At 35.0% G+C, this 25,194-nt stretch overlaps 1 protein-coding gene across 2 annotated transcripts; it reads right to left on the bottom strand.

The window, feature by feature from the left end:
* Nucleotides 1–726: 726 nt before the first annotated feature.
* On the bottom strand, nt 727–23,049 carry LOC128998136 (ER degradation-enhancing alpha-mannosidase-like protein 1). Of its 2 annotated transcripts, XM_054424136.1 has the most exons (10): nt 22,725–23,049; nt 18,461–18,637; nt 17,141–17,312; nt 15,707–15,893; nt 14,816–14,990; nt 9,781–9,901; nt 7,836–8,006; nt 4,911–5,081; nt 1,943–2,104; nt 727–950 (listed from the first exon to the last, which is right to left on the bottom strand). In XM_054424136.1, the coding sequence occupies exons 1-10, from the start codon at nt 22,997–22,999 to the stop codon at nt 855–857; spliced, it is 1,707 nt and encodes a 568-aa protein (XP_054280111.1). In that variant the 5' UTR covers nt 23,000–23,049; the 3' UTR covers nt 727–854. The 2 variants fall into 2 exon arrangements, with proteins under 2 accessions (XP_054280111.1, XP_054280112.1); XM_054424137.1 differs by lacking the exons at nt 727–950; nt 1,943–2,104 and adding an exon at nt 2,530–2,617.
* Nucleotides 23,050–25,194: the final 2,145 nt, after the last annotated feature.

Below are 25,194 nucleotides of genomic sequence, written 5' to 3'. Positions count from 1 at the left end.
GATATTTACTAAGCCGACACGCTCGGTAGTCCGACGCACCATCTGGTGATGGTGTAGTACAGAACTTTTCTGTACTGTACAAGTGTTTCATGTCGTGCTAGAGGCATCTATTTATTGACCACTGTTGATCCGCCCCCAGTTGACTTGATTTTAACAATCCGACACTACGCTCGTCCCATAGGTGTCGGATTAACAAGAGTCAACTGTATTGCACAATCAACTGTGAGTTAATATTTTCTAAGGGCATATCTTAAAGCCTCAAATCTGGCACAAACGTATAAAACATTCTTTTGGCTGCCATCACAATTTAAGTCTTGCTACTTGCCTCAAAATATTTTAATAGAGTCAAGAATGGCACACTGAATCACAGACAATGTGGCTCATAAAGTACTTCTTACGTTAATAATTTTGGGATTGCCCTAAAAATACCAGTAATATGAATAAGAATATTTATTTTCTCCCACAATTATTACAATAATTGCGTTACAAGTTTGTGCACTCCATTTACCCTGCAGAGTGTTGGGTTCCAGAATCCAGTTACAGTAAATACCTCCATATTTACTTTAAAATAAACACACACATATATATATATATATACACATATATAAGGCATCTGAAATGAATCAAACGTTTTTAATATGTATATTTTATTGGTCCCTTATTAAATAACAACAAAATAAAATCTTCAAAATTTTAACCATAATAACTATATATATATATATATATATATATATATATATATACAGTAAATAATTTTCTGTATCTGATTAGACTTTTCATAGTACAAAAATAATATAACAACATGGAAAAATATATAGCTCTCAGTTAAAACCCATCAGCATATCTCAGATATGTCAGTACTCGCTGATTCCAATTGCTTCACCGACTTGTAACAGGTACTGGCTCTTCAGTGGCATAAAGTACTTCTTGAGACTGTCCACTGACTCACACTGTAAAAGAAACAAAACTCATCAAAAATATTGCCACACAAGTGGTGAAATGTCAATCAAACTCCATACATCCTTCAAGAATCCTGGCAATCATAAGGAAAACTATATATCATCTCGACATGCAACAATAGTTCCAGTGAATTTAGTGATCACTAGAAACTTGGTCTAATTGACATTTGAGGATTAATAATATTAATATTGATTATTCAGTGAAGGTGTTTAACAGGTTAAACTAGATGATATGGAATTTAAAACTGATATAAATAAATTCTTACGGTGATAAAACTATTTACTGTAATAATGAAGTATTTTAATATCATGGTAAGATTGTGCAGTTAATATATCAAATAATACCTTTTGTTAGAAAATTAAGTTAAAAAAATCAGCTAAATATTAAAAAGGACAGAACAAACCTCTAAACAAAATTGCGAAGTAATTGCTCGGAAATACAAGGAGTCCTGTATTCTATAATAGAGTAGGGGTAATTTTTGTGTAATGAGGCTCAGGCATTGAATGTTCATTGTAAGAGTGATTGGTCTTTGGTACCCAGCTTGATCCAACATTCCTCGAAAGGATTATTCTAAAAATCCAATATACAGTTTATACCAATGTACAGTCTCGATGTTAAAGAAACGAGAACCAAAACTCAAGTACGGTAAAAATACTTCTTATCAGCTGGTCTCAAGTATAACAGCGGCCAACAGAAAAATCATGAGCCTATATGGAAAGCCACGAGGGCTTTTAAGGATTTAAATCAGTTTAAAATATGCATGAATGACTAGTGCAAAGGAACTATTCAGGAACTATACATTTTTGTTGGACTTACTTGAAATAGTTATCCAATAATAGTGCTGGACTATTCTATGAGCTTAAAGTCCCTTTAAATAAACAACACTATACAGTGACCTGTATTGTCATTTACCAAAACATCACGATAATTTAAAGATGTAGGTGGTTCTGTATTTAAATAAAAAAATGGTGTGTACACTTACAGTAGGCTCCGTAATGTTATAGTGTGAAAGAGGCACAACTGGTTTGTCTTCATCATACCACAGTTTTTCTCTGAATCTTCTTTCTACAGGGAAGATGTGGCCTTCTGTGCTAAATATGTACTTGTCAAAGTTCTTATTCACATGGTTGTCCTTATCAAACAACTGAAACAAAATTCCCTTCAGAATATTCAATAGAAGATACTCATCCTATAAATATTTCATACCCACTGATAAAAATTTAGGATTGTTGGGGCTACACAAAATGTTTTATAAACCAGACCGAAGTAATATTTTTGACTATTGATTGAAGTAGATATTCCATTCCCGTGTTACAGAACTGAGCCACCGACATAGTGTGTTCAATGCACCAGCCTAAACAACTTACTACAAATTAAAGCATATATGTCATGACATATCAATTTCAAAAAAAAATACATAATAAAAGTAAGAGAGAAAGTAGAATTATGACAGTAGCGCACTGTGAGTGCTCATTTAACTATGTTCTAATTGTATATCAAATCGGCTACAGTTATCTAAAATTATTAATAAATTTATAACAGCTCTGAAATATTTACTAACCTATTATGCATTAAACAATATGGAGATTACAACGCGGAGAGGACTTGGGAGATTGGGATTGGAGATGGAAGAAGATTCTCAACTTGAAGACTGAAACTAATACAAGATTTATACATAATTTGTCTTCAGGATTGATTAATTGACAATAAAATAAGGTTACTCAATTCAATCCTCTGTCGTCAATCAATCCTATGATTGTCGTAGATGACTATAATTTCGGGGTTAAAACCCCATTTTCAAATCTTTCTCTTCAGTCGTCAATTGTCTGGTTTTGTCAGTTCAATAGTCAATAAACTACATGATGGTTTTGTCCTTGGCTGGCCTCGCACGCTTGTATATCATTTTGTAAATCTAAATGTTTCTGTTTCTGTATTGTGTGAAGTATTTTTGATGACGGCATAAGTTTGAAGATATGTTTGACAATTGACGACTGAAGAGAAAGATTTGAAAATGGGGTTTTAACCCTGAAACTATAGCCATCTACGATAAAATATAGGATTGATTAACGACAGGTTATAGTAACCTTATTTCATTGTTAATACAAGATCTTAACGTTTTATATGTATATACTTGTCAAATAAATTGAAATTCTTGTTCATCTCTCTCAAATTATTCAATCTTCACTCACATAATTATAATCATTAATCATATTCATAATTTAAAAATTAGTAATTTGAAACCTGTATAATTTATTGTTAAAAAAGTTTTGTTACTTGCAAACAATACTATAGATAATATAATCCAAGGATATAATTAATCTCACACGCATATTTTTTACAATTAAACCTGTAATCAAATTAAAGTGGTTTAAATACCTGTAATGTCGACAATCCCAAGTGGTTGTGTAACAACTAGTTTCGGCTCATAATGGAGCCATCTTCAGGTTTTTCAAGGACATTATCACTTCTTCCGAAGGTCGTCAAAGTTCACAAATAATTTACATACACAAAACATTTAAAAACACGTAACACGCATGCCTGGGCCTAGCTTCAACGACGTGTTCTCTTTAACGGAAACAGCAGGCAGTTGACCCTATTAAATACATATTTGTGCAGCATCCATAAAAACATCCAATTTACTCTAGAAGAGGAGAAAAACAGCTCTATCAACTTTCTCGACCTCACCATCGTCAAACAAAATGACCACTTTGAATTTAAAATCTATAGAAAACCGACGTGCACTGACGAAACCATTAATTCAGAGTCACATCATCCATACTCTCAAAAGATGGCTGCATTCAACAGTTTTGTACACAGGTTATTGACATTACCACTGAACGCAAAAGATTATGAAGAGGAATTAAATACCATCAAATACATAGCTGTGAAAAATGGATTCAAAAGTAATATAGTAGATAAACTGGTAGCTAAACATCTGAATAAAGATCAAAACAAAACAAAAGAGCCTAAAACGTTTTTATCGGCTGATTTTGGAACTCATCTAAGTTACAAATTTAAAAATATTATGACCAAGAACAACATCACAGTGGCATTTAAATCGGTTAACAAGCTTGGCTCTAAGTTAAAGGAACGTCCGCTCATATCTACATCAAACTACGACAAGTTTACCAAATTAATTGCAGCGATTGTGATAGTTATTACAAAGGCCAGACATCACGCTCTTTTGCAAAACGTTTTAAGGAACACATCCCCAAGAAAACCACGTCCACACAATCATCAACCTTTGCAGAACATTTAATCACAAACAATCATAGCTATTCCAACATCAACAATAACATGACTGTTCTACATTTTAATAAAAACAAATTTCAGATCAACACGCTAGAAGAATTCGAAATTTATAAGGCAGTCAAATCAGATAAACAAAACGTGCTAAACGATAAGCTTTCATTTGCTTCTAACTTTATTTATAACACTACAATAGAAATAATGGAAAGGGAGAGGGAGAAGAATGATACCCACAAACAACCTTTTACTGATAACGACCATAGTGCCCGGTAGTCTAGACGTAAACTCCCGCCGGTTTGTCGTTAAAGCTAGGCCTAGGCATGTGTGTTACGTGTTTTTAAATGTTTTGTGTATGTAAATCATTTGTGTACTTTGACGACCTTCGGAAGAAGTGATAATGTCCTTGAAAAACCCGAAGATGGCTCCATTATGAGCCGAAACTAGTTGTTACACAACCACTTGGGATTGTCGACATTACAGGTATTTAAACCACTTTAATTGTATCTCGATAATCCGGAGGATACCCATTAAAAAAAAACTGTAATCAAACATTCCTAATATTGGATGATAGAAAAGTTATTAAGTATCCGTTTCAGGAGATCAAACCTGACATTTGCCATGATTTGGTATCTACAAAAAGAACCTAATGAAAACCTATATGCATATGCTTAACAACAACATAACAGTTCAGGTGCACTTACAAGGTAAAGATACTTGACTGTTTCACTGAGGAAGAAGCTTTCCATCCGATCCTCAAGACTCATATCAGATACGCTGTGTACAGTCGCATAACCACAATCTGTTCTGGTAAACTGGTTCAGATTCTCCAAGATTTCTTGGCCCACATGAAGGTAAAATGGACTTTTTGTCGCCTAGAAGTAAAATAAATGTTACATCTTGTGAAAAGACCACTTTTATTCATAAGACATTTATTTTGTTTTTGTTACATGGAAATACAGTAATAACAATAAGTATCTTAATAACTTGAGTTGAGAACTTACTATTTTGGATGTTGAAAAATATTTAACTCCTTTTTTGAAAAATTTAACTCATTTGCTTGCAGAATTTTTACTGGCTGTATTTTTTTTCCAAAATAAAATTTAGAATATATTAATTTATGAGAGTTTATTGTTCAATAATAACAGCAGCAAGCTTCAAATAATAACAGTTATTTCAATCAAAATTGGAGTCATACTATATCCTAAAGTTGGTTTCAATGGTATCAAATAAAGTCATTAATACAGGGGGTCCATGATATAATGGCTGGTATGACAAAATAAGAGGGTATTATTAACTGCTTTAGATCAGGATCTAAAGCAGTTCTCAGTACCAGTAACCTCACAACCTACAGTAGAGCGTCGATTGTCCGAAGCCCAGTCATCCGAGACGTTGATTAACTGAAAGGCCGATCACCCGTGTTTACGAGATCGCGAGAGAGGATCGGTGGTGATGAGGAGATCGCGAGATATGGTTACCGATGTTGCTACAATCAAAGGGGGTAATCAAAACCAGAAAAAAAGTGCAAACGAACATACCTAATTATAAACTTTGCTTATTGAAGCCATCTAACTTTGTCAATTATGAGTGTATTTGTGAATGCAATTTGAAAATAAATAAATGAGCAGGTAATTCTTAAAGTATAGTTTGAAAATGTTCTGTAGGGGCTAGTTTTAGTATGAGGACACTTTGACTATTTTTCTTTTATTTACAAATCCAAAGCCAAGGCAAAGAAAAACTTAAATTAAGCTATTATTACCAGAATGGCCATCCAATCAGGACCTTTTAATGTTACCAGCAATCCAAACCCAAGAGTTTGACATCCGAGTAACGTTAATGAACAAGTAACCTAGCAACCAGCTATCAAGTCCGCTTTGAAGCGCTGCCTACTATATTTGTATTACCTTCTTAATAACTGTCTCTGCTACCACCGACGACGCAATGGATAATGTAATGTAATATGCAGTAGAAGCAACAATACAAACAAGCTAATGCCGAAGCCTACGCACATCCATCTTAACTAAATAAAAACTTATACCTATACTAAATTTAGAGTGGACATTATATACACGGTGTTCAAAAAGGGGTGTCACAAAATTCAGGGGCTGATAGTACTAATCAATCTAAACAAAATAGTTAATAATATAAACATAGGCCGAAAAATATTTTGTTTTGCCGCTAGCCGCTATTTTGTGTTTTTTTTTTACAAAACAATTTATATCTCAAGAATTATTCAAGCAACAGAAACCAAACTTTGCACATACATTATTGTGTCAAGAGGCAATTAAATAAAAAAAAGAATGATTTAATTTTCTTTTAAATTATCAAAATTGCAGCCATTTAAAATCTTTAAAATTAAATTAAATTAAATTAAATATGGCTGACATATTACAAACTTTAATGTTATTTATAAAAGCCCAGAATTATTTTGAATGTAGTTTGGTTGTTATTATAAAATGTTATTATAATATCTTTCCTCTCTTTTAAATCATAAAGCATAGCCTCTAGAGCGTAAAATGTATGCTATAGCATTTGTCGTCTCACAAATCCTTTAAATTGGCCTTTTAAACTACATTATCCAGTCTAAAAACATTTCTTAAGAGTATTCAGGGTGTTAATGTTCAATAACTATTTTCCTTTTTAGCGAATTTCCCATATAGGGAATAAGCTATTACCGTAGGTCTCATAGTAAGACCTTGACCTGGGGCCGATTTACTTTTTCGTTTTGAGGTCCTCAGAGGCCAAAAACACCCTCCATTCAAATTCATATATATATATATATATTATATCTGTCCGTTAGCGCAATAACTCAAGCAAAAATGATCCGATTTTGATGAAATTTGGTACAAACGTGTAAACCTACGTTTATTCGAACAAGTTCCCGAACCATCATGATAGGACTATGGGAACAGGGGTTTATGGGGTAAAAATGAGTTTTTCCCATTTTTACTCTAAAAACATAAAATTTCACAATTTCTTTCCAAGACCATTTTGTAGAGCTTAAAAAAAAGAAATATTTTTGTATATTTAAGCGTTGTTATATGCCTAACGGTTACGGAGATAATAAAAAAAAAAATTAATTTTAAAATTCACATAGGTACTATTCTTATTGAGAATAAAAAACCGTTGCAGTTTGCTTGTTTATGGATATAGCCTACTTTGATACAAATTTGGCAATGTTGTTTATTTCATACTAAGCTATCATCATTTCAATAAAAAAACACGCCTCAATACATTCCCTGTAGCAGCAAAAAAAAGGTACTCATTAAAATTAATGTTAGTTATTTAAATAGGAAATAAAACTGACAATTTTTAGGGCATATTTAAGTAGAAATCTAGCCAGGTAAATGGAAATTCGCTTAGTCTGCAGGTTTGCTGCGGCGAGGGTATTTTAGTTGTATTACGTTTGGATACATTATTATAAGAGTAGTTTTATTATTGTAATTAACTGATTTTGAATAAAAATAACTTGTTCTAAAGGCCTAGCAAAAAACTGTAGCCTTGGCTTGGACAACCTCCCAAACAAATCAAACACCAATGAGCAATGCTCGGTCCCCTGGTACTGTAATTTAAACAAATAAATATGGATTTTTTTAAATCTTAAGACATGTTAATGTGCTTGTTCGTACCTGGTATAGAAGATAAGTGGATTCTATCAATTCGGGCCGGAGAGGGTAGAATGACACATCAGCTGCCAAACTTTTCCAATTCCAACGTTCTGGCAAGACCCCAAAGCGTTTCCAAATCAAATAGTAAAGTGCATGAGTGCAAATAGCCTCATCAATATCACCATTCAGTACCTGATAAACATCAGTGAAAGCCTGATAAACCTTTCAGAAAAACAATTGCTTTCAAACATAGAAATTCCAGGAAAAATAGAATGGAAGCTTTTTAAAACCCTTGATGACAAAACAGTAAAACCTCTATTATTTGTCTGTCACCCATGGGACTGGGACTATGATAGTTAACTGAATAGACGGAAAGTGGGATTTCCTTTATAAACTACTACTATTCGGAAATCACTATAATTTTGGAAAGAAATTACACTATGTAATCATTGATTGAAGTACTCGTGAATTACACATTCATTACATCAACAGTAAATTCATGCTGTATATTATTTAAAAACTGCGGCACTGCAAAACTTACGATAAAGATAGCGAGATTGCATTTTTGAGGCGCCAGGTAACAGAGATTGATGGTTATAACTTATAACTTAAAACAGACTAATTGAGGTTCAACCATAGGTTTGAAAATAATATTTAAAGGTGGAGAAGCTATTATATTTGAAGGTAAAATGTATGTAAAGAGGGGTAAGTGTGGGCAGTGGGGATACAGTAACAGAAAATGTAATAGAACAAATCTATTGCATAAAACTGATTTTTTGCTTTATACACGGTGTTTTTAAAAGAATGCCGGGATTTCAAACGGCCGTTGCTCGGGGACTATTCAAGATAATTAAATGATTTAAACGTCAAATTGAAAAGAAAAGAACAAAGTTTTTTCTCGTTCTATGATACAATTCGGAATGATTTTATAAAACTCAGATTTTCATCAATCTTAAGCGTAAAACTGGCAAGGTATGTACGCTTAGGGCGATCGGTGGGTTTATCTGATGCCTTAACTGAATCTTTTTAGACACAAAGACTCTCTTTAACAGATAACATCATAGAGTGACCAATTTAGGTTTTTTCAGCTGAAGACTCTATCAGGCAATCGATGTTTTTGGGCTTCTGTTGCAGAATTGTCGGATTTCTTTGACTATGTCATCGCTTGTTTTTAGCCGGCCAGGTGAATGTCTTTTCAAAACGTAGTGTTACCACGAAACTCATTAAACCAGCTTCAATTTACTTTATCATTAAGTATATTTAAATTTAAGTTTAATTTAACAATGGATATCAACTTTGCGCACCACAGATTACAATCTGTACCTTCTGTTGCGCCGTACTGGCAACTGGCGTCAAGCGTATGAATCATAATGGTGGCCAACCACTGCGCACCTGTTTTGCGCATGCTAAGGTCAAAATGTCCTTCCTTATTACACGGGAAACAAAACTTAGTTATTTTAGCTTCAATTTGACGTATAAAACGTTTAGTTACCTTGAATAGTATCCAAGCAATTATCATTTAAAATCCCGGCATTCTTTTAAAAACGCCCTGCATAAATCAGAAATTTGCAAACAGTAGCTGTTGAAAATACATTGTCAGTAGTTAGCAATAAATGTATTAGTTAGCAAAAGTTTATCAGCTAACATCATGGGGAGTGTTGTTCCAAAACCTCTCTCTTCGTAATTTGTTATATTTTAGAAATTTTGTTTTTCTTTTATCAAAAATTACAACACTGACATCTTGAGAGGTAATATAAAAAAAAACTGAGAGGTATTTATAGTCAATATTATTTATTTAATTCAATACTTAACTATCTGTCAAAGTGTTAAATTTTGTAATAGGCTAACAATATTCATTTGACTTAAGTATTTTTCTATATGTTACTAATGAGTTAAGCCTACTTTTCCTATCAAAAACCTTAAGTCCTTGGTGAAATGTACTTGAGGTTAGATATGGGAAACAAACCTGTACTCCAGCAAACGCAGCTTGCAGAGAATCTATCCACGTTGTGTGGATTGAACCGGTGTGCATGTCTACATTAACGAACAGGGGATGATCGCCAATGCCTTTATTGCATTGAGGGCGGCTGAAAAATAATACTTATAAACAAACTTCAACTTTTACCATCGGTACAGGTTCATCAATTTCCTCCAGTTTCAACATTTCAACAATAAAAATTGATTGTAGGCCTAAATAAAGATGGTTTGTTAGTATGGAAGAAATGAAAACCAGCTAATGAAGGTTCTATTTATTTATTTATTTATTTATTATTTGTCATGAGAGCCGAAGCCCCCTGACTGCATACCCGGTACCTATCCTTTAGGACATACCCGGGCCCCATGATGTAGGCCGAAGCTTACGCATCAACCTTTAGCACATCATGGGCGGATGACTTAAGGTCATCAGGCTCGCCGGCTGCCGAAGCAGACCCTTCGGAAGGAGGGTTGCCCCTCAATCCTAACCAGGGATTCCGGCTGCTTGTTTAAGCGTCACTCCACCTGGGTTCCACTAGGTCGGGACCTAGAGGTCCATGGTAGAGCGCCCCGACGCATTTAGTGCAAGCAACACTCGGGACCTATCTAATCCCTGACAGGCAGAACCCGCCATCAATAGCCAGGAGGAAGGGGACCGTCAGCACGCTGACGGTTCCCTCCCATTTACACCGCTGCCCGATCGAGGCCTTACCCATTGCTGGGAAAACCAGAGATAACCAGAGCGATAGATCCCCAGATACCCCTGGCGGGCTCGGACCCAGCACCCGATCTACTTCGTTTGCCCGTCAGACCCAACATCACTGCCAGGCCATCAGGGTTTCCCAAAAGGAGGCAGGTATAGAAGTGGGACCCACCCGGATGAACCTATCCACCAGAGGTGGCGACACCCTTGACTCAATTGAGGTTCCGGGAAGAACCCCCCACACTCAAGATAACCATACCGTCCGTGCTCAGAGACAGGGATTGGTTTGCATAAGTCCCTACAAACCGTTGCCCTCACACTGCGGAAAGTTACGTTGCCCTTGAGTGTCCCCGTGAGCTACGGGTACTTGCCCGTTTTCACCTCCAGGAAAGGTTACTTCCAAAGTCGAGGATTTGCCCACTGAATGCTGGTCGCACACAACAAGCAGGCCGAAGCCCAAAGAACCACAGACACAGGTAGGTTAGAGATTATGATGCACTTCCATCTCTCCTAGAGCTAAACACCCCTCCATCCTGGATAAAGGAATGTCACTGGGACCCAATGCCCAGTCGTCCATGTCTGTGGCCTACTTGAAAATGCTGATACCAACACGGAGCATTTACCTCCCCTCTGGGGGCTAGGTATGTCACCTCCCAGGACGAGGCTACTTCCAAAGTCGAGGATATGCCTCACAAAATGTCAGTCGTACACAACAGGTAGGACTCAGTCACAACCACAAGCTACAGGCAGGTGAAAGATCTATGAACTTAATCAACACTAGCAGAGCTGAACACCCCACCACCCTGAATGGAGGGAATGTCACTGGGTACTCTCACTTTGGGTACAACCCAAAGAGGCTGGCTTGTCCAGTCGTCCATAGCTTGTGGTCTACCTGAAGTGCCGGTTCCAACACCGGGCAATTACCTCCCCTCTGGGAGAGCTAGGGTCCGCGTGGTCGCCCAGGCCACGAACCCACGCAAGCGTGGGCCCCCTGCGGTCTAATGAAGGTCTAATGAAGGTTCTACTGTATCTTCCTAAAGTCTAAATAATCTAAAGTAAATTAAAATACAATAGTGATCTTGCTACTTCGTTATAGTCTAGGTGCTAGGCCATGTCCCGTGTGCACTTATATGCCCCCTAAGTTTTGTTGCGGGGCTTTGTTTAACACCTATGGGAGCTAGAAAAAAAACTGGCCACGTGTTCCAGATCATGGTCGTTTGGCCGCCAAATTGGAAAAGGGTCGCCGGAATTTTATCCCCCTGGAATTTTGCCCCCTGGGCAAAGCTAACGTCACTATGACGTAGTAACCTGAGCGCTCAAAAGTTTGTTCGCGGGCGGAATTTTAGCCCCGCGGATTTGGAAGTCTAATGAAAATAGACAAAGTGTGATTCATTAAATTACAAAAAAAAAAACCAGAATTTTACACCCTGCCCATAACTAGCGTTTATACAACTGAAGATGTACGGCCGGATTTTTACCCCCAGATTTTTACCCCTGGAATTTTACCCCCGGAATTTTACACCCTGGAATTTGACCCCCGGAATTCAATCCCCAGATTTTTACCCCCCATAATTTAACCCCCTGGCTGGATATAGAAATTATTGAGAATGATTGATTTTTTTATTTCTGTTTTTATTTAATTGTAAACATTTTTTTAAGTAGTCTATTTTTAATTATTTATTTTGTAATGTCAACTAAGTAAACGGAATTCGCTGTTTAATTTTGATGTTCGGGATTTGCGTTTGGGGCCAACTGTTGGTTAATAAGTATGTAAAATAAACTGAATAGGCCTAGCTCATTTAAATGATAATTAGGTGATCATTTCTTTAAGGATTTCATTGTACCACCGTGAAACACAATGTATTTAGTTTCTGTAGTACAATAACACAAAACAAAAACATTGTTTTACCACGGTTGTATAGTAAATTGTTAAAGAAATCTTTGAAATAATTACCATTCAGATGTTTGTTTGTACGTCATATAAACCAACAGTTGGCTTCAAAGATCGAATCCTGATACTCGAATCTCAATATAAAAATTAAAAACCTGTTCGATTAGTTGATGTTACAAATAAATTAAGATAGGCTACTTAATAATAAAATGTTTACTATTAAATTAAAACTGAATGAAGATAATTAACAATTCTCACTAAATTTATGTATCAGGCCAGGGGGTAAAATTCCGGCCCGTACACTCAAGGTTTTTATAATTTGATGTGTTCTGATTAAATTCACAACCTTGAAAATATACTTTTAATTCCGCGTTTAATCCATCAAACTGATGTCGCGAAACTCAAAAGTTCGCAGCCGGAATTTTGCCCCCTGGTTTGTGACGTCACGTTTGCCCAGGGGGTAAAATTCCAGGGGGATAAAAATCCGCTATTCCTTGGAAAATGGCCACCAAATTGCTAGATTATTTGCTAATACTTATCTCCCTACCCAATGGTCCGATTTTAATTTTATAAAGCTCATTTTACTCCTTAACTGGAGGCAAACAATCTTTGTCATCACACATTTTTGTTAAACCCATTATTTATTGAGATATATTAACATTTTGAGTCTCTATATAAAAAAAATATTGGTTTTTATTTTCCGAGTTGATTTAGCTCTTCTACCCGACCGATTTTCATAATTTTGGTCTTAAATTAAAGGAATGGATGAACAAGTTTGTTATCCAGCACCGGCATTCATTTATCTTACGTATATTTTGAGATATGCACAGAAGCAACTTCCTCCCTGTACATTTCTTACGGGAGTTAAAGCATACCTTAAAGTCCTTAGGTATATTTTGAATCAATAGTTTTAAGCTTTGGGAACAAGTAGACAAATTAACCAGGCAGAAGTCCACAACATTCATGGAATTACTAGTTGAAACCCGTGAAAATCGGCGGTTACTGTTGAGATTTCAAGCAAAATCATTTAACCATCAATCGATGATAAATAACTAATTTTGGATCAATGTGGGTTGTTCGTGATTTAGTAGCGTGCTTAAGGTAGGTCCAATCTTAATAATTAATAACTCAAATGAAAGCCGGTATTTCACTGGAGGTTCTTAGATAAACAAATTAGGACTATGTAATTAGAATTGAGTCGAATATCTAAAATTAAATTTGATATCCAGGAAACAGTCAGATTTCATGTTTTTTGATTGAGTAATACAGTATCTTAAGCTTAACTGATTCAAACGATTAATATCTCAAATTTAAAGCCTTTATTTCTAGGAGTATTTTAAGGCCAAGACATATAAAATAACTAAAATAAAAATGGGGTTACGTATCATTGACTGCAGATAAGAAATAATTACAATTATTGTTGATTGGTGATTCAGCAGCGTGCTTCAGGTACGCCCGATCTTAATAATCAATAGCTCAAATGAAAGCTGGTATTTCACTGAAGGTTCTTAGACCAAAACATATCGAATAATGCAATTAGAACTGGTGAAATACATCTTTTAATAAAAGTTAGAATTAGAAAAAATCAAACTTTTTTTTTGGTCTAATAAAACAGTAGACAAATGAATGATGATGCTTGATAGCAAATCTTTTCACGCATAGGCCTACCTTTAATTTAAGACCAAAATTATGAAAATCGGTCAGGTATAAGAGCTAAACCGACTCGGAAAAGAAAAACCAATACTTTTTAACATATAGATTAAAAATTTTAATATATCTCAATAAATAATGGGTTTTACAAGGATGTATAATGACCAAGTTTGTTTGCCTTCAGTTAAGGAGTAAAATTAACTTTACAAAATTAAAATCGGACCACTGGGTATGGAGACACGTATAAGCAAATAATCTAGTTATTTGGCAGCCTTTTTCCAATATGGTGGCCAAACTACTATGAATTGGAACACGCGGCCAGTTTTTTTTTCTAGCTCCCATAGGTGTTAAACAAAGCCCTGCAGCAAAACTTAGGGGACATAAGTGCACAGGGGACATGGCCTACCGCCTAAACTATAACAAAGTAGCAAGATCACTACTGTATTTTAATTTACTTTAGATTATTTAGCCTTAATATTATATACTGCTAACGGTCAATATTGACATTTTTAATTAATTAAGACCAAGGGTATCAACTTAATCCTCGGTACACTAAACTATCTACGCTTAACAATTAGAGATAGTTTAGTTTACTACTACGAGCACCTAACGACTTGCGAGTCATTTCTGAAATGCCTATTGCTAATGAATTAACAATTGCAGTTTACATTATCAGTACTTCACAGCTTGTCTAATTGTTGGAATATGCTGATATTCATTCATTAAACAAAGTTACAATAGGGTCATTTTATCTAAATAAATAATTCACAATCAGATAATTACCCTCTCCGCATATGGTCATGAATGCTTTGGTAGAAATGGGCAAACATATGATAGTCCTCAGTCTCCCCAAACATGATGTACGACTTGAGTAGATATTCATAGAAGGAGTCCAAACCAGCCCCTAGTCCACTAAGTCGCCCGACCCATTGGCCTGACGATGCATCTATCACATTACCTGCAAAAATACAGTAGACCCTCTCTTAAATCACCCTGTATCAACTGTCGCTTGGCATGGGCGCCCACAGGGGGGTGCAATTGCGCCCCCTTGGCTAAAAAATAAGAAATAAATTCAGTACTCATAATGTTCTGTTATCACTTTTATTAATCAAATGTGGGTTTTAGGACATTTACAAAATTACATTCGTCATTACAAAAAAATATTTTAAATTGATGTTTATATCAAATAAGTAGTTGTCTCACAGAAGTACCATTCTTTTATAATAAAAAAAATATTCAGAAACAAAACTTCAACTTGCTTGGCTGTTATCTAGACTTTATTCAACTGTAAATTTATTTTTCTTTATAATTGTTTTATTTGCTACAAGTTGAGTTTTATTTAGTCAGTGACAGTGATAAGACAGTGATGGCCAGCCTTTACAGTTTTAACCAGTTTTATCACTTTCTATTCCATTTTAATCATTTGATCAACATGACTAGTTTTTACTATTGCGATTTTGACAGTGTTTTTAAGAATCTTTTGACATACCACAATGTATTAATACATAGATGATGTGGTTGCATACAGTGACCTGATGAAATTCTAAGGAACAAAACTTGTTGTCATACCAGCAACTGTGGGTGGATAAGGTAATCCTTTTTTTGTCAATTAAACTATCTGTCTGTGGCAAGTCTATTGTACTAACCCTCAAGTTTTCACACCATGAGTCTTACCTAATAATCCTGTATTTTTGGCACGATAGTTCCATAAGGCTTTATTGGCACGGCGAGCATAACCTTCATACACAGGGTCATTGAGAAGTCGGCTCAAAATTCCCATCTCAAGCAAGAGTGAACCTGCACCTGCTGGGCACGTCTCGCTTGTAATCGGCTCTTCTGGCATTCCATGACGAAGGTTCACCTAAAATGCCTGTTATAGGTCATGTGTACAGGTTCACTTAGGTTCAGTGACGCTAGACAGGAAAGGAAATGGATGGGACACACAAAGGATAGGAAACAAAGCAGAAACATTGTGGCGCTACAGCTACACTACACAGGATAAGGATTATGCCAGTGCTGTGACATGGCATGTCATTTCGTCCATGCCGTAGTGTAGCAGCTTCCATTTGTTAACACTGAGAGCATTCACCAGAAACTTTACCGTCCGTTTCCTTTCCATGTCCTTTCCAGTGAAGTGTAACTCAAGATTTAGTTGTAAAGCTACAAAGAGTTCTTGAAAAATGTATAATTGTGCAAAATAATGCTTTAGTTTAATCACATTACCCATTTTTACCAATTACTTTACAACAAGCCAGAAGACTTCAATGGATGGTATTTTTAAACTTATTACTGGTGCATGTATATTACTGAAGTCTGTCTTGATAATAAAAATGTAACTGCATTAATGCTTTTGACTTGATACATCGCGAATCACAACTACTATAGGAAGATAAATAAGAAAATTGGTTCAAAACGTGATCAGGTTAGATTAGAGTAAAATAGTAAATAAAGTTAACTGAATAACTTCTCCACTGCTCCAATTTGAGCTATAGCCGACCAAATACAACCACAAAAGATAAATAATATTACCACTAAACCAAAAAAAATAGTGGTCCCCACCAACCAAAAAAGTTTTTTTGCACTGAGTTTTCCTTACTGAATTCGGACGCTAGGAAAACGCCTGTACCTCCCTTATGTATCGAGTTAGTGCCAAAAAACACAGCCTTATTCATCAGCTAGGTAAAGCGGCCTTAAGGGAACCCATTTGTAGTCATAGAGGCCACATCAATGGTAAAGTGCATTTGTAGTAGTTCTGTATACACAGTAATTACTCAGTGAATTTTGAAAGTAGCCTTAATACAACTGTGTAGTTGTAAATAGAAAGTTGACATTTTTATTTTATTTTCTGTTATAAATTAATGGCCTTTTTTAACACGAGAATAATCAAAAAGTTAGTTAAATTTAAGGTCAATATCGTTTGCCATTAATAAATAATTCAATTATAAACTAAGTTAGGACGAATTGCAACGTATCAATGTGTTATACACTATTAAAACTCCATGAGTTCAAACAAATGTTCACCTGCCCCTGCCCCAACACTTTGGGTCATGTTGGTTTAAACTGGGGGTTTTAACATGCTGACTGTAGCCTATGAACAAAATTTTTTACCCTGGGCTGAGGAAGACCTGTAGAACTGTTTTCAAATGCTGGAATCAGTCTTGTAGCGAGATCATGTGCCAAATGTAACAGCTGATCATCATACCAATCTGGCGCAAGTTTACCAAAAGGTTCCTCCTTGTCTATCATTAAGAGATGAGTCGACAGTAATGAACCAATTATTCTGTAGAACAAACAAGCCCAGTTCTAGTTTTAAATATTCATCAAACTGTCAAATAAATTATGGTTTTTTTTTAGTATCAAAACTTCAAAAGGACATTTTTAATGATCAAGCATCGTGTTAAAGGTACAAAAATGTATGCTGCTTTAAGCTTATAACAGTTTACACGGCAGAATCAGTTGCACCTGGAGGAGTTATGGTGTGTTTTATTTTTGTTAATTTATTTTTACAATTTAATATTACAGTAGACTCTCGCTCATCGGGATCGGCCTTGTCCGGACTCCCGGTAGTCCGGATCGGCAATCGTGACTTTTTTTAGCGGCACAGTACAGTAGAAGTCCGATTATCAGAGGGAAACGGGACCGAGACTACCTTGAATAATGAAAAAAATCGGATAACACGGCGGTAAAAATTATTACCGGTGGAAGTGCATATGCCCGGGCTATCATTACTGTGGACCTGGAACAAAATTCGGCCGAAAAGATTATTACCGGTGGAGTTGCATATGCCCGGGCTATCATTACCGTGTACCTGGAACAAAATTCGGCCGTAAAGATTATTACCGCTGGAAGTGCATATGCCCGGCTATCATTACTGTAGACCTGGAACTAAATTGAAAAAACGGCTAAATACAGTACTGTATATTTGCTCGACTCTCGATAGTCCGGAATTTTCGTAATCAGGACCGGACGTCCGCCACATTAGTCCGGATGAGCGAGAGTCTACTGTGCTAAAATTAGAGAACCCAATAAAATCCTGTAATGCTGGCCTACGATTTCCTTTTGATGCTCTATATTTATTTAGTGGTATTCCTGCTATTCTCACAATAACACCTGTTTTTAGAAGACGTTCAGTTATCCGGCATTTCCAATAATCCTGGACCGTCGAAGTTCCAAATATGATGGATTAGGGAATGTCTTCTTACCTTATTTCACATTGAACAATTAAAAAAATATCAGCTGAAGAGTTTTTTTGCATATGGTTTATGTCATCATAAATGTTAAATAAAATCCATTACAATATAACTGTCTTTTTCCTCGATGGATTCACTTCTGCATGTAGAGGATGATATGTGTATCGTTATAGGTATCACATCTTTACCGTTCATACAGTATCTAATTTAAAATGGAAGTGACAAATGGAATACTTACCTAATATTGACTTCAAAAACTTGGACAACACTATCTTTGTCAAAATCTACATGTTCTAAAACTAGAGACACGGCGTGCTGAAACCTGGTAATATTTCCCATGACTGCTAAAGTGTCTAAGGCATCGACTAAGGTTAGGCAGTAGTCACCGAGAATATCATTGATATTGATATTGGACCTGTGAAACACACAAGTACAGATAAATGTTATTTGTTACATGTCTTGAATAGCTTGAAACTAAGGCAGTTACAGTATTACAAGTTAAAGGATGGAACAAAACATAATTTAAAATAAATATTATAGATGGAGGGATAAACTTTCACAAGCCAGAGGTTGCATAGTTTAAGGCAAAAATAAATAAAATGGGAGCGTTGAATAAATCATGATACTCTTCTTACTGAATAAGATTAGAAGGTTCCTTAGTCAGAATAAAATACTAAATCCGAATAATCAAAAAAAAACGGATCATCACTAATATATATGTGCATATGTTGGTAAATGTACATATATAAAAATTTGAATGAATGGTGTTTTTGGCCTCTGAAGTAAATCAGTTCCGGGCCCTTACCGTGCCACCTCCGGTGTGTGTATGTATATACAGGGTGTTTCAGAATTAGTGTCGGATATTTTAGGGTATTATTCCTGGGTAAGAAACATATCCAAATATCATATTTAAACAGTCCGGTAGTCTTTATTTACTCAAACAGCCGCCATTTTGTTTTTTCCTTTAATATTTTTTTTTAAAGAGAATGGTAAAACATACGGACTTGAAACTTTGCACAAACATTTCTGACTACTAGGCAAAGCTACAAAAAAATTATGAACATTTTCCAAAAACATAAAACAAAATGGCAGCCATGATTTAAAGTTTTGTTTCTTAAATAACTCAAAAACATTGATTTTATGAAAATTTTACAAGAATAACTTTTTTTAGGTAATTTTATTAAAAATCAATTGACACCTTAATTTTTACAATCGAACGTATATTAACTGAGATATGGCAGTTTTAGTGATACGTGACCACTGGAGGTGAGTTGTAGAGCATGCGGAGCCATGCATTGTTGTGGCGCCGCATGCTCTACAAGTAACCTCCAGTGGTCACGTATCACTAAAACTGCCATATCTCAGTTAATATACGTTCAATTGTAAAACTTAAGGTGTCAATCGATTTGTAATAAAATTACCTAAAAAAAGTTATTCTTGTAAAATTTTCGTAAAATCAACGGTTTTCGAGTTATTTAAGAAACAAAACTTTAAATCATGGCCGCCATTTTGTTTTATGTTTTTGGAAAATGTTCATAATTTTTTTTTAGCTTTGCCTAGTAGTCAGAAATGTTTGTGCAAAGTTTCAAGTCCGTATGTTTTACCATTCTCTTTAAAAAAATATTAAAGGAAAAAAACAAAATCGCGGCTGTTTGAGTAAATAAAGACTTCCGGACTGTTTAAATATGATATTTGGATATGTTTCTTACCCAGGAATAATACCCTAAAATATCCGACACTAATTCTGAAACACCCTGTATATATATATATATATATATATATTCGTCCGTGAACGCAATAACTTGATTAGTTTTTGTCCGATTTTGATGAAACTTGGTTTAAAGGTGCAAGGCAGGATAAACTTGAATGAATTCGCAAACCAGCATGATCGGACCATGGGAACGGGGTTATACAAGGGGGGTTTTATGGGGTAAAAATTAGTTTTTCTCATTTTTGACTCTCAAAACACAAAATTTCTTAATTTCTCTCTAGACCTTTTTAAAGAGCTTAAAAAAAAAATAATTTAGTATATCAAAGTGTTTTTGTATGGTTATTGGTAATGAAGAAAATTCAAAAAAATTAAAATTTAAAATTTCCAGGTTATTCTAATGGAGAATATTGTAAAATGTTGTAGTTTTTTTGTTTATGGATATATTTTGACCAAACTTGGCAAAATTATTATTTATTTCATACTATTAATATTTTTACTAAATAATACACTTTATTAGTTTCCTTGTAGCAGCAAACCTAGGTACTCGTTAAGCCTAATGTTATTTAAATAGATTTAATTGAAAATCAATTCAGACAATTGGAAATTTGCCTAGTCGGCAAGTTTTCTGCGGCGGGGATATTTATGTTTGGTAAGAGAGTTTTCATTAACAGGTTCACTGCGCATGACGAGTAATCTCCAGTGGCGTGCAATGAGTATACTTGTCAAAGCGCCGCTTACAAACTATTTTTCAAATGCGATGTTAGCCTGTGAGACCTTGTTTTGCTTGCCGCTTATTGTGCCAATGTTATACTTCAATCTGGTATAGTCCGTTTCCTGATCCGACTATTTTAAGGTTCATTTAGTGGTACTCATGGTAACCCTAGTGGGATTATGGCGTGGTCTGGACGGATCCTTGTGTGGGCTTAGGACTGAGTAAGGAGAGCAAACAGCTGTTTATACTTAGCTTAATGCGGAATTAAATCAATTTGTTTTGAAACTAAATAATTAGCTCTTATTTAGGCGTGTGGGTTTTGAAAATTAAGAGTGAGGTTGGGTTAGGTTAGGTTAGATTAGATTAGCTGAGCTTAATTGAATGTAAAAGGGATTCAATAATAACTTCTTTACTGCAGTATGTCTTAGAGCTAGAGATAATATTGTTACCAAGCATGGAATCTCGCATTGTTGGGGTTTCCTCATTACACAATGTAATATTGTTTATTAGTTGCTGGTACATGAAATTATGTACTGTGGCACGTTTTCACTTTTAGGCACTATGGGATTATGCACTATGGCACGTTAGTTAACAGACGTTAAGGGTTGAAATGAGGACGATCATGTTGTTATTGAAGTGGCAGTGGCATAGCTTCTATTACAGTAGAACCTCTTTAATCCGAACTAATTGGGACCGGGGGTAGTTCGGACTATTGAATAGTTCGGATTACAGAACATATTGTTGTCTTTACATAACAATAGCTAAAACAAGGCTAAAATGTATCGTAATTGCTACGGGAAAAGTTAAAAAATACTTTATAAAGTAAAATACATTTTTTATTTAATACAGTAAACATAGTGAATAAACAGTAATGTACATTAAATACAGTATACAATAGAGAACTACTGTACTGTGTATAAAGTACAGCAATGAGGTGTTCGGATTAGTGGACGTTCGGATCACGGGGGTTCGGATTAAAGAGGTTCTACTGTACTTGTATTGTACGAGAATAAATTTAATTTTTTATAATTAATGTTTATGTACGTGATTAATAGTTTATGTATATCGTAGTTGAGTTACTGTATTTTCTAAACGGCATCAAAGTCCATATATGCTTTTACGAATCTAATTATTGCATATTGTAATACTGATTTTGCTCTCATGTTGTCGTGAGTGATTTTGTTTGTTTAGCATGAAATGTAAACAGCTAACACCTGTTTCCACCCCACAAACCTTCCTCCCCATCAGTGTTAGTCACTGCTAGCATTGGACTGGTCCAAACCACAAATATCTGACTAACTCAACGAAACTGAAGCTTGATATTAATTATTTAATTGTGCGGCCACTTATGAACCTCTCCGACAAAAACTGGTTAACTGCATTTTTGGATTCAGCGTGGAAAAAACTGTAAGTAGACATCTAAAAATTACATCATATCCCCATTGTAGACATATTCAATAATTACCCTTGGAATTAACTATACTGGCCGGAAAGATGAAATGTAAGGTTGGGTAATCAGATTTGTGAAGTAGTATGTACATTTTTAAAAGGCCTAAGTTCTAAATAGTTTTGAATATTTTTTTCTTGAAGAAACTTTTTATCCATTTAACATTCCTTACTTTCTGAATAGCCTTTACGTGTGACAATAAGTAGATAAAATTAACCCTTTGGCCGCCACGGTCCGATATATCGGACGTCGGCTAAATGTTTGTTTACTGGCCGGCTGATTGTCCAAATGGGACATATAACATATGAGACGATTTGTCATGAATCGGGCTACATGTAGAAACAGCTTTTGCTTTACTTTGAGTTTCGTGTTTGGTACGACTTTGTTGGAAAAAGTGACATTGCATCATCTGTGTTTGTATCCAGGCCATAAGAGTGCTGTTGGAGGTTAATTGTCGTGACATGCACCCACTTAAAAATTGTGGCTGCGAAAGGGTTTAATATTAGTCACCCACCACAACTTCAGTGCCAGTTTTACAAAATTGATGTTTGTTTTTTTATGTTTTTTGCTTAAAGATGTTCAATGGATTCCTAGGCTTAACTTAAGTTACCATCATTGAATTAATTGCTTACGGATTGTCATAATCAGGTCCTCTTCCAGTGCATAAAATTGGATTTAATTCATCCTTAGGGAATGCGTGCTCTATATAGTTATTATATCCGAAGTAAAACATTTCTCTTGCTTTTTCCAAAAGTTCTAACCTCAAAGATTCAGGAAATGATCCATATCTTTTCTCCAAGTAATCCAGTGGGCCATTTTTAAAAACATAATAGTTTTCAAGACTATGAGTATATATTTTTAATATCAAAATTAAAAAAGTATGTCGGTAAAAGAAAATTGAAAACATATTCACCGCTCATTAACCAATACATAGTTTTAACCTAACTTTCCATCCAGTCCAGGTTTTGTTTTTTATTTCAAACCAAAATTCTATTCAATTTTTTGTTCAATCTATTGCAGTACTATTCTTGGTGTTTAGTTTACCCCATGGAGATAAAAAGATTAACTGGAGTCGCTACTCTTTGATTAAACCAAACATTAGAGGAAAACGTGCCACTGTTTTTTGGTTTTTTTCGGTCTTTCGTGTTGTTAGGTTGGCCGGGTGATCGGTTGGTGGGATGCTGTCAAATTCAATTCATTTTCCAAAAATGCTAAGTTATTTATTAGAGGTTATCCGTTATTTTAAGGACTTATTTAAAAAACTTATTTAAGTTATTTTATTTTACGTTAAAACTTGTGTATTTAAAGTTATTTTGAAACATTATAAATTGTTTTTGATAGTATATAAAATATACTAACTTATTTACCTCTTTTCAAGCTCTTATTTATGGTGAAAATAGTCAAGTTTCCTGGTTTGGAGATATTGGTTTAAACTTGGGTTTAGCTCTATATGGCATTCGATTATAGAACGACCATCGGTTTATGGTCTTGTTAAAATGGGTTGCTCGTAAAATAAATAAATGAACTTATATTGCAATCATAATGTTGACATATTTTTGTTTACTATCGACAAAACAATAGGATGACGCCATCTTGATCTTGCCACGAATTAATTAGTCTAATTCTAATTTGACAAGTCCCACCTTGGCAAAACTAAAAATTAAAGAACCTATGTCATCCTGGCTAAAAAGTTACTTAACAAACAGAAAACAATATGTTGAGCAAGTTTACAATAACCAAAATAATTTAGTTAAACAAAAATCAGAGATGAAACTAATTTACCATGGGGTGCCCCAAGGCTCAATATTTTGGGCCCACTTTTATTTTTAATTGGATTACCTCAAGTCATTTCTGGTAATAAGGAAAACAAAATTTGCATCTATGCCAATTTGAAAATAAGTGGCAAATCTGCCATAGAACTAGAACAATCTATTAGCTAAGTGATATAAATAACTTCTTTAGTGATCATCGACTATTACTCAATATTTTAAAAACAAATTTAATGCCAATCAGCGCCACCAACAACAAAAATAATAAATTAAATCCCATCTCAATTACTATAAATCAAAATAAAATATCTCCAATAACTAACACCAAATTTTTAGGTTTGATAATGAGTAACAATTTAAGTTGGTGTTTACATATTGAACAGATAGCTAAATAAGTCACACAGGCCGCGGCCTTCGACGTGGCAACGTTGCAAGTAGGGTTGTAACAGCTGTTTTGTTTGGAAGCAGGTAATGGTATTTGTGTATTTACGAAAGCTTGGTTACTGGACTATGAAATAATTGACTCCGCTTTAAACGTCACGGCCGCGGCCTGGTAGAGTTGGCAACGTCGCATGTAGGGTTGTTTAGTGTCAGACGCCTCATAAGACAACATGGCAGACAGGTGGCATCAGCTCATTAATTCGCACTTTATTAATTAAAAATTAAATTTATGAACAAAAATGTATGAAAATAATGAATATAGGTAAAACATACATAATTGAAAAACATGAAATTAAAATCTATATCTGTACATTTTAAGCGAAGTCAATATTTTCATAGTCCAGTAACCAAACTTTTGTAAATACCATGACGTATTAACTGCTTCCAAACAAAACAGTTTTTACACGTGGATACAACCCTACAAGTGACTTTGCCTTTTGCCATTTCAAAGGCCGCGGCCTGGAGTTAAAGGCAGCTGCGGCTGTATCCGTTCAAATTTCACAATATTGTAATCATAGAATGAAAATAGGCGAACCGGCATGATCAGACAATGGGAGTGGTGTTTTACAGGGTAAACATTGTGCCTGAAGTCTGGCCAGTGACATAATTTGTTTATGTTTGAAATCCTGACAATTTCCGTTCTAATATCCGTGACTATTTAAGAAAACTAAGCTACTAAACAAAAATACTTTTCATCTTGAGACGGAATCCCAAAATGACCTACCCTACATCTTGTTTGAAATTTTGATAGTGTGAACAAACAATCTGGCCTGATGCCTGAAGTCACTGGCCTTTGGAGCCTGGAGTCATGAACGATGGCTGGGGCTTTTAATATTGTATTATTTTACATTTTAGTTTTGTCCTAATATTGATTGTATTTTGTTAAATACAA

Source organism: Macrosteles quadrilineatus, unplaced genomic scaffold, assembly GCF_028750875.1.
Source record: "Macrosteles quadrilineatus isolate MER2022 unplaced genomic scaffold, UCM_ALF_1.0 Scaffold_7__1_contigs__length_78375512, whole genome shotgun sequence".
Lineage (NCBI taxonomy): Eukaryota > Metazoa > Arthropoda > Insecta > Hemiptera > Cicadellidae > Macrosteles > Macrosteles quadrilineatus.
Note: the sequence above shows the minus strand (reverse complement) of the source record. Positions and strands in the feature narration are given on the sequence as shown.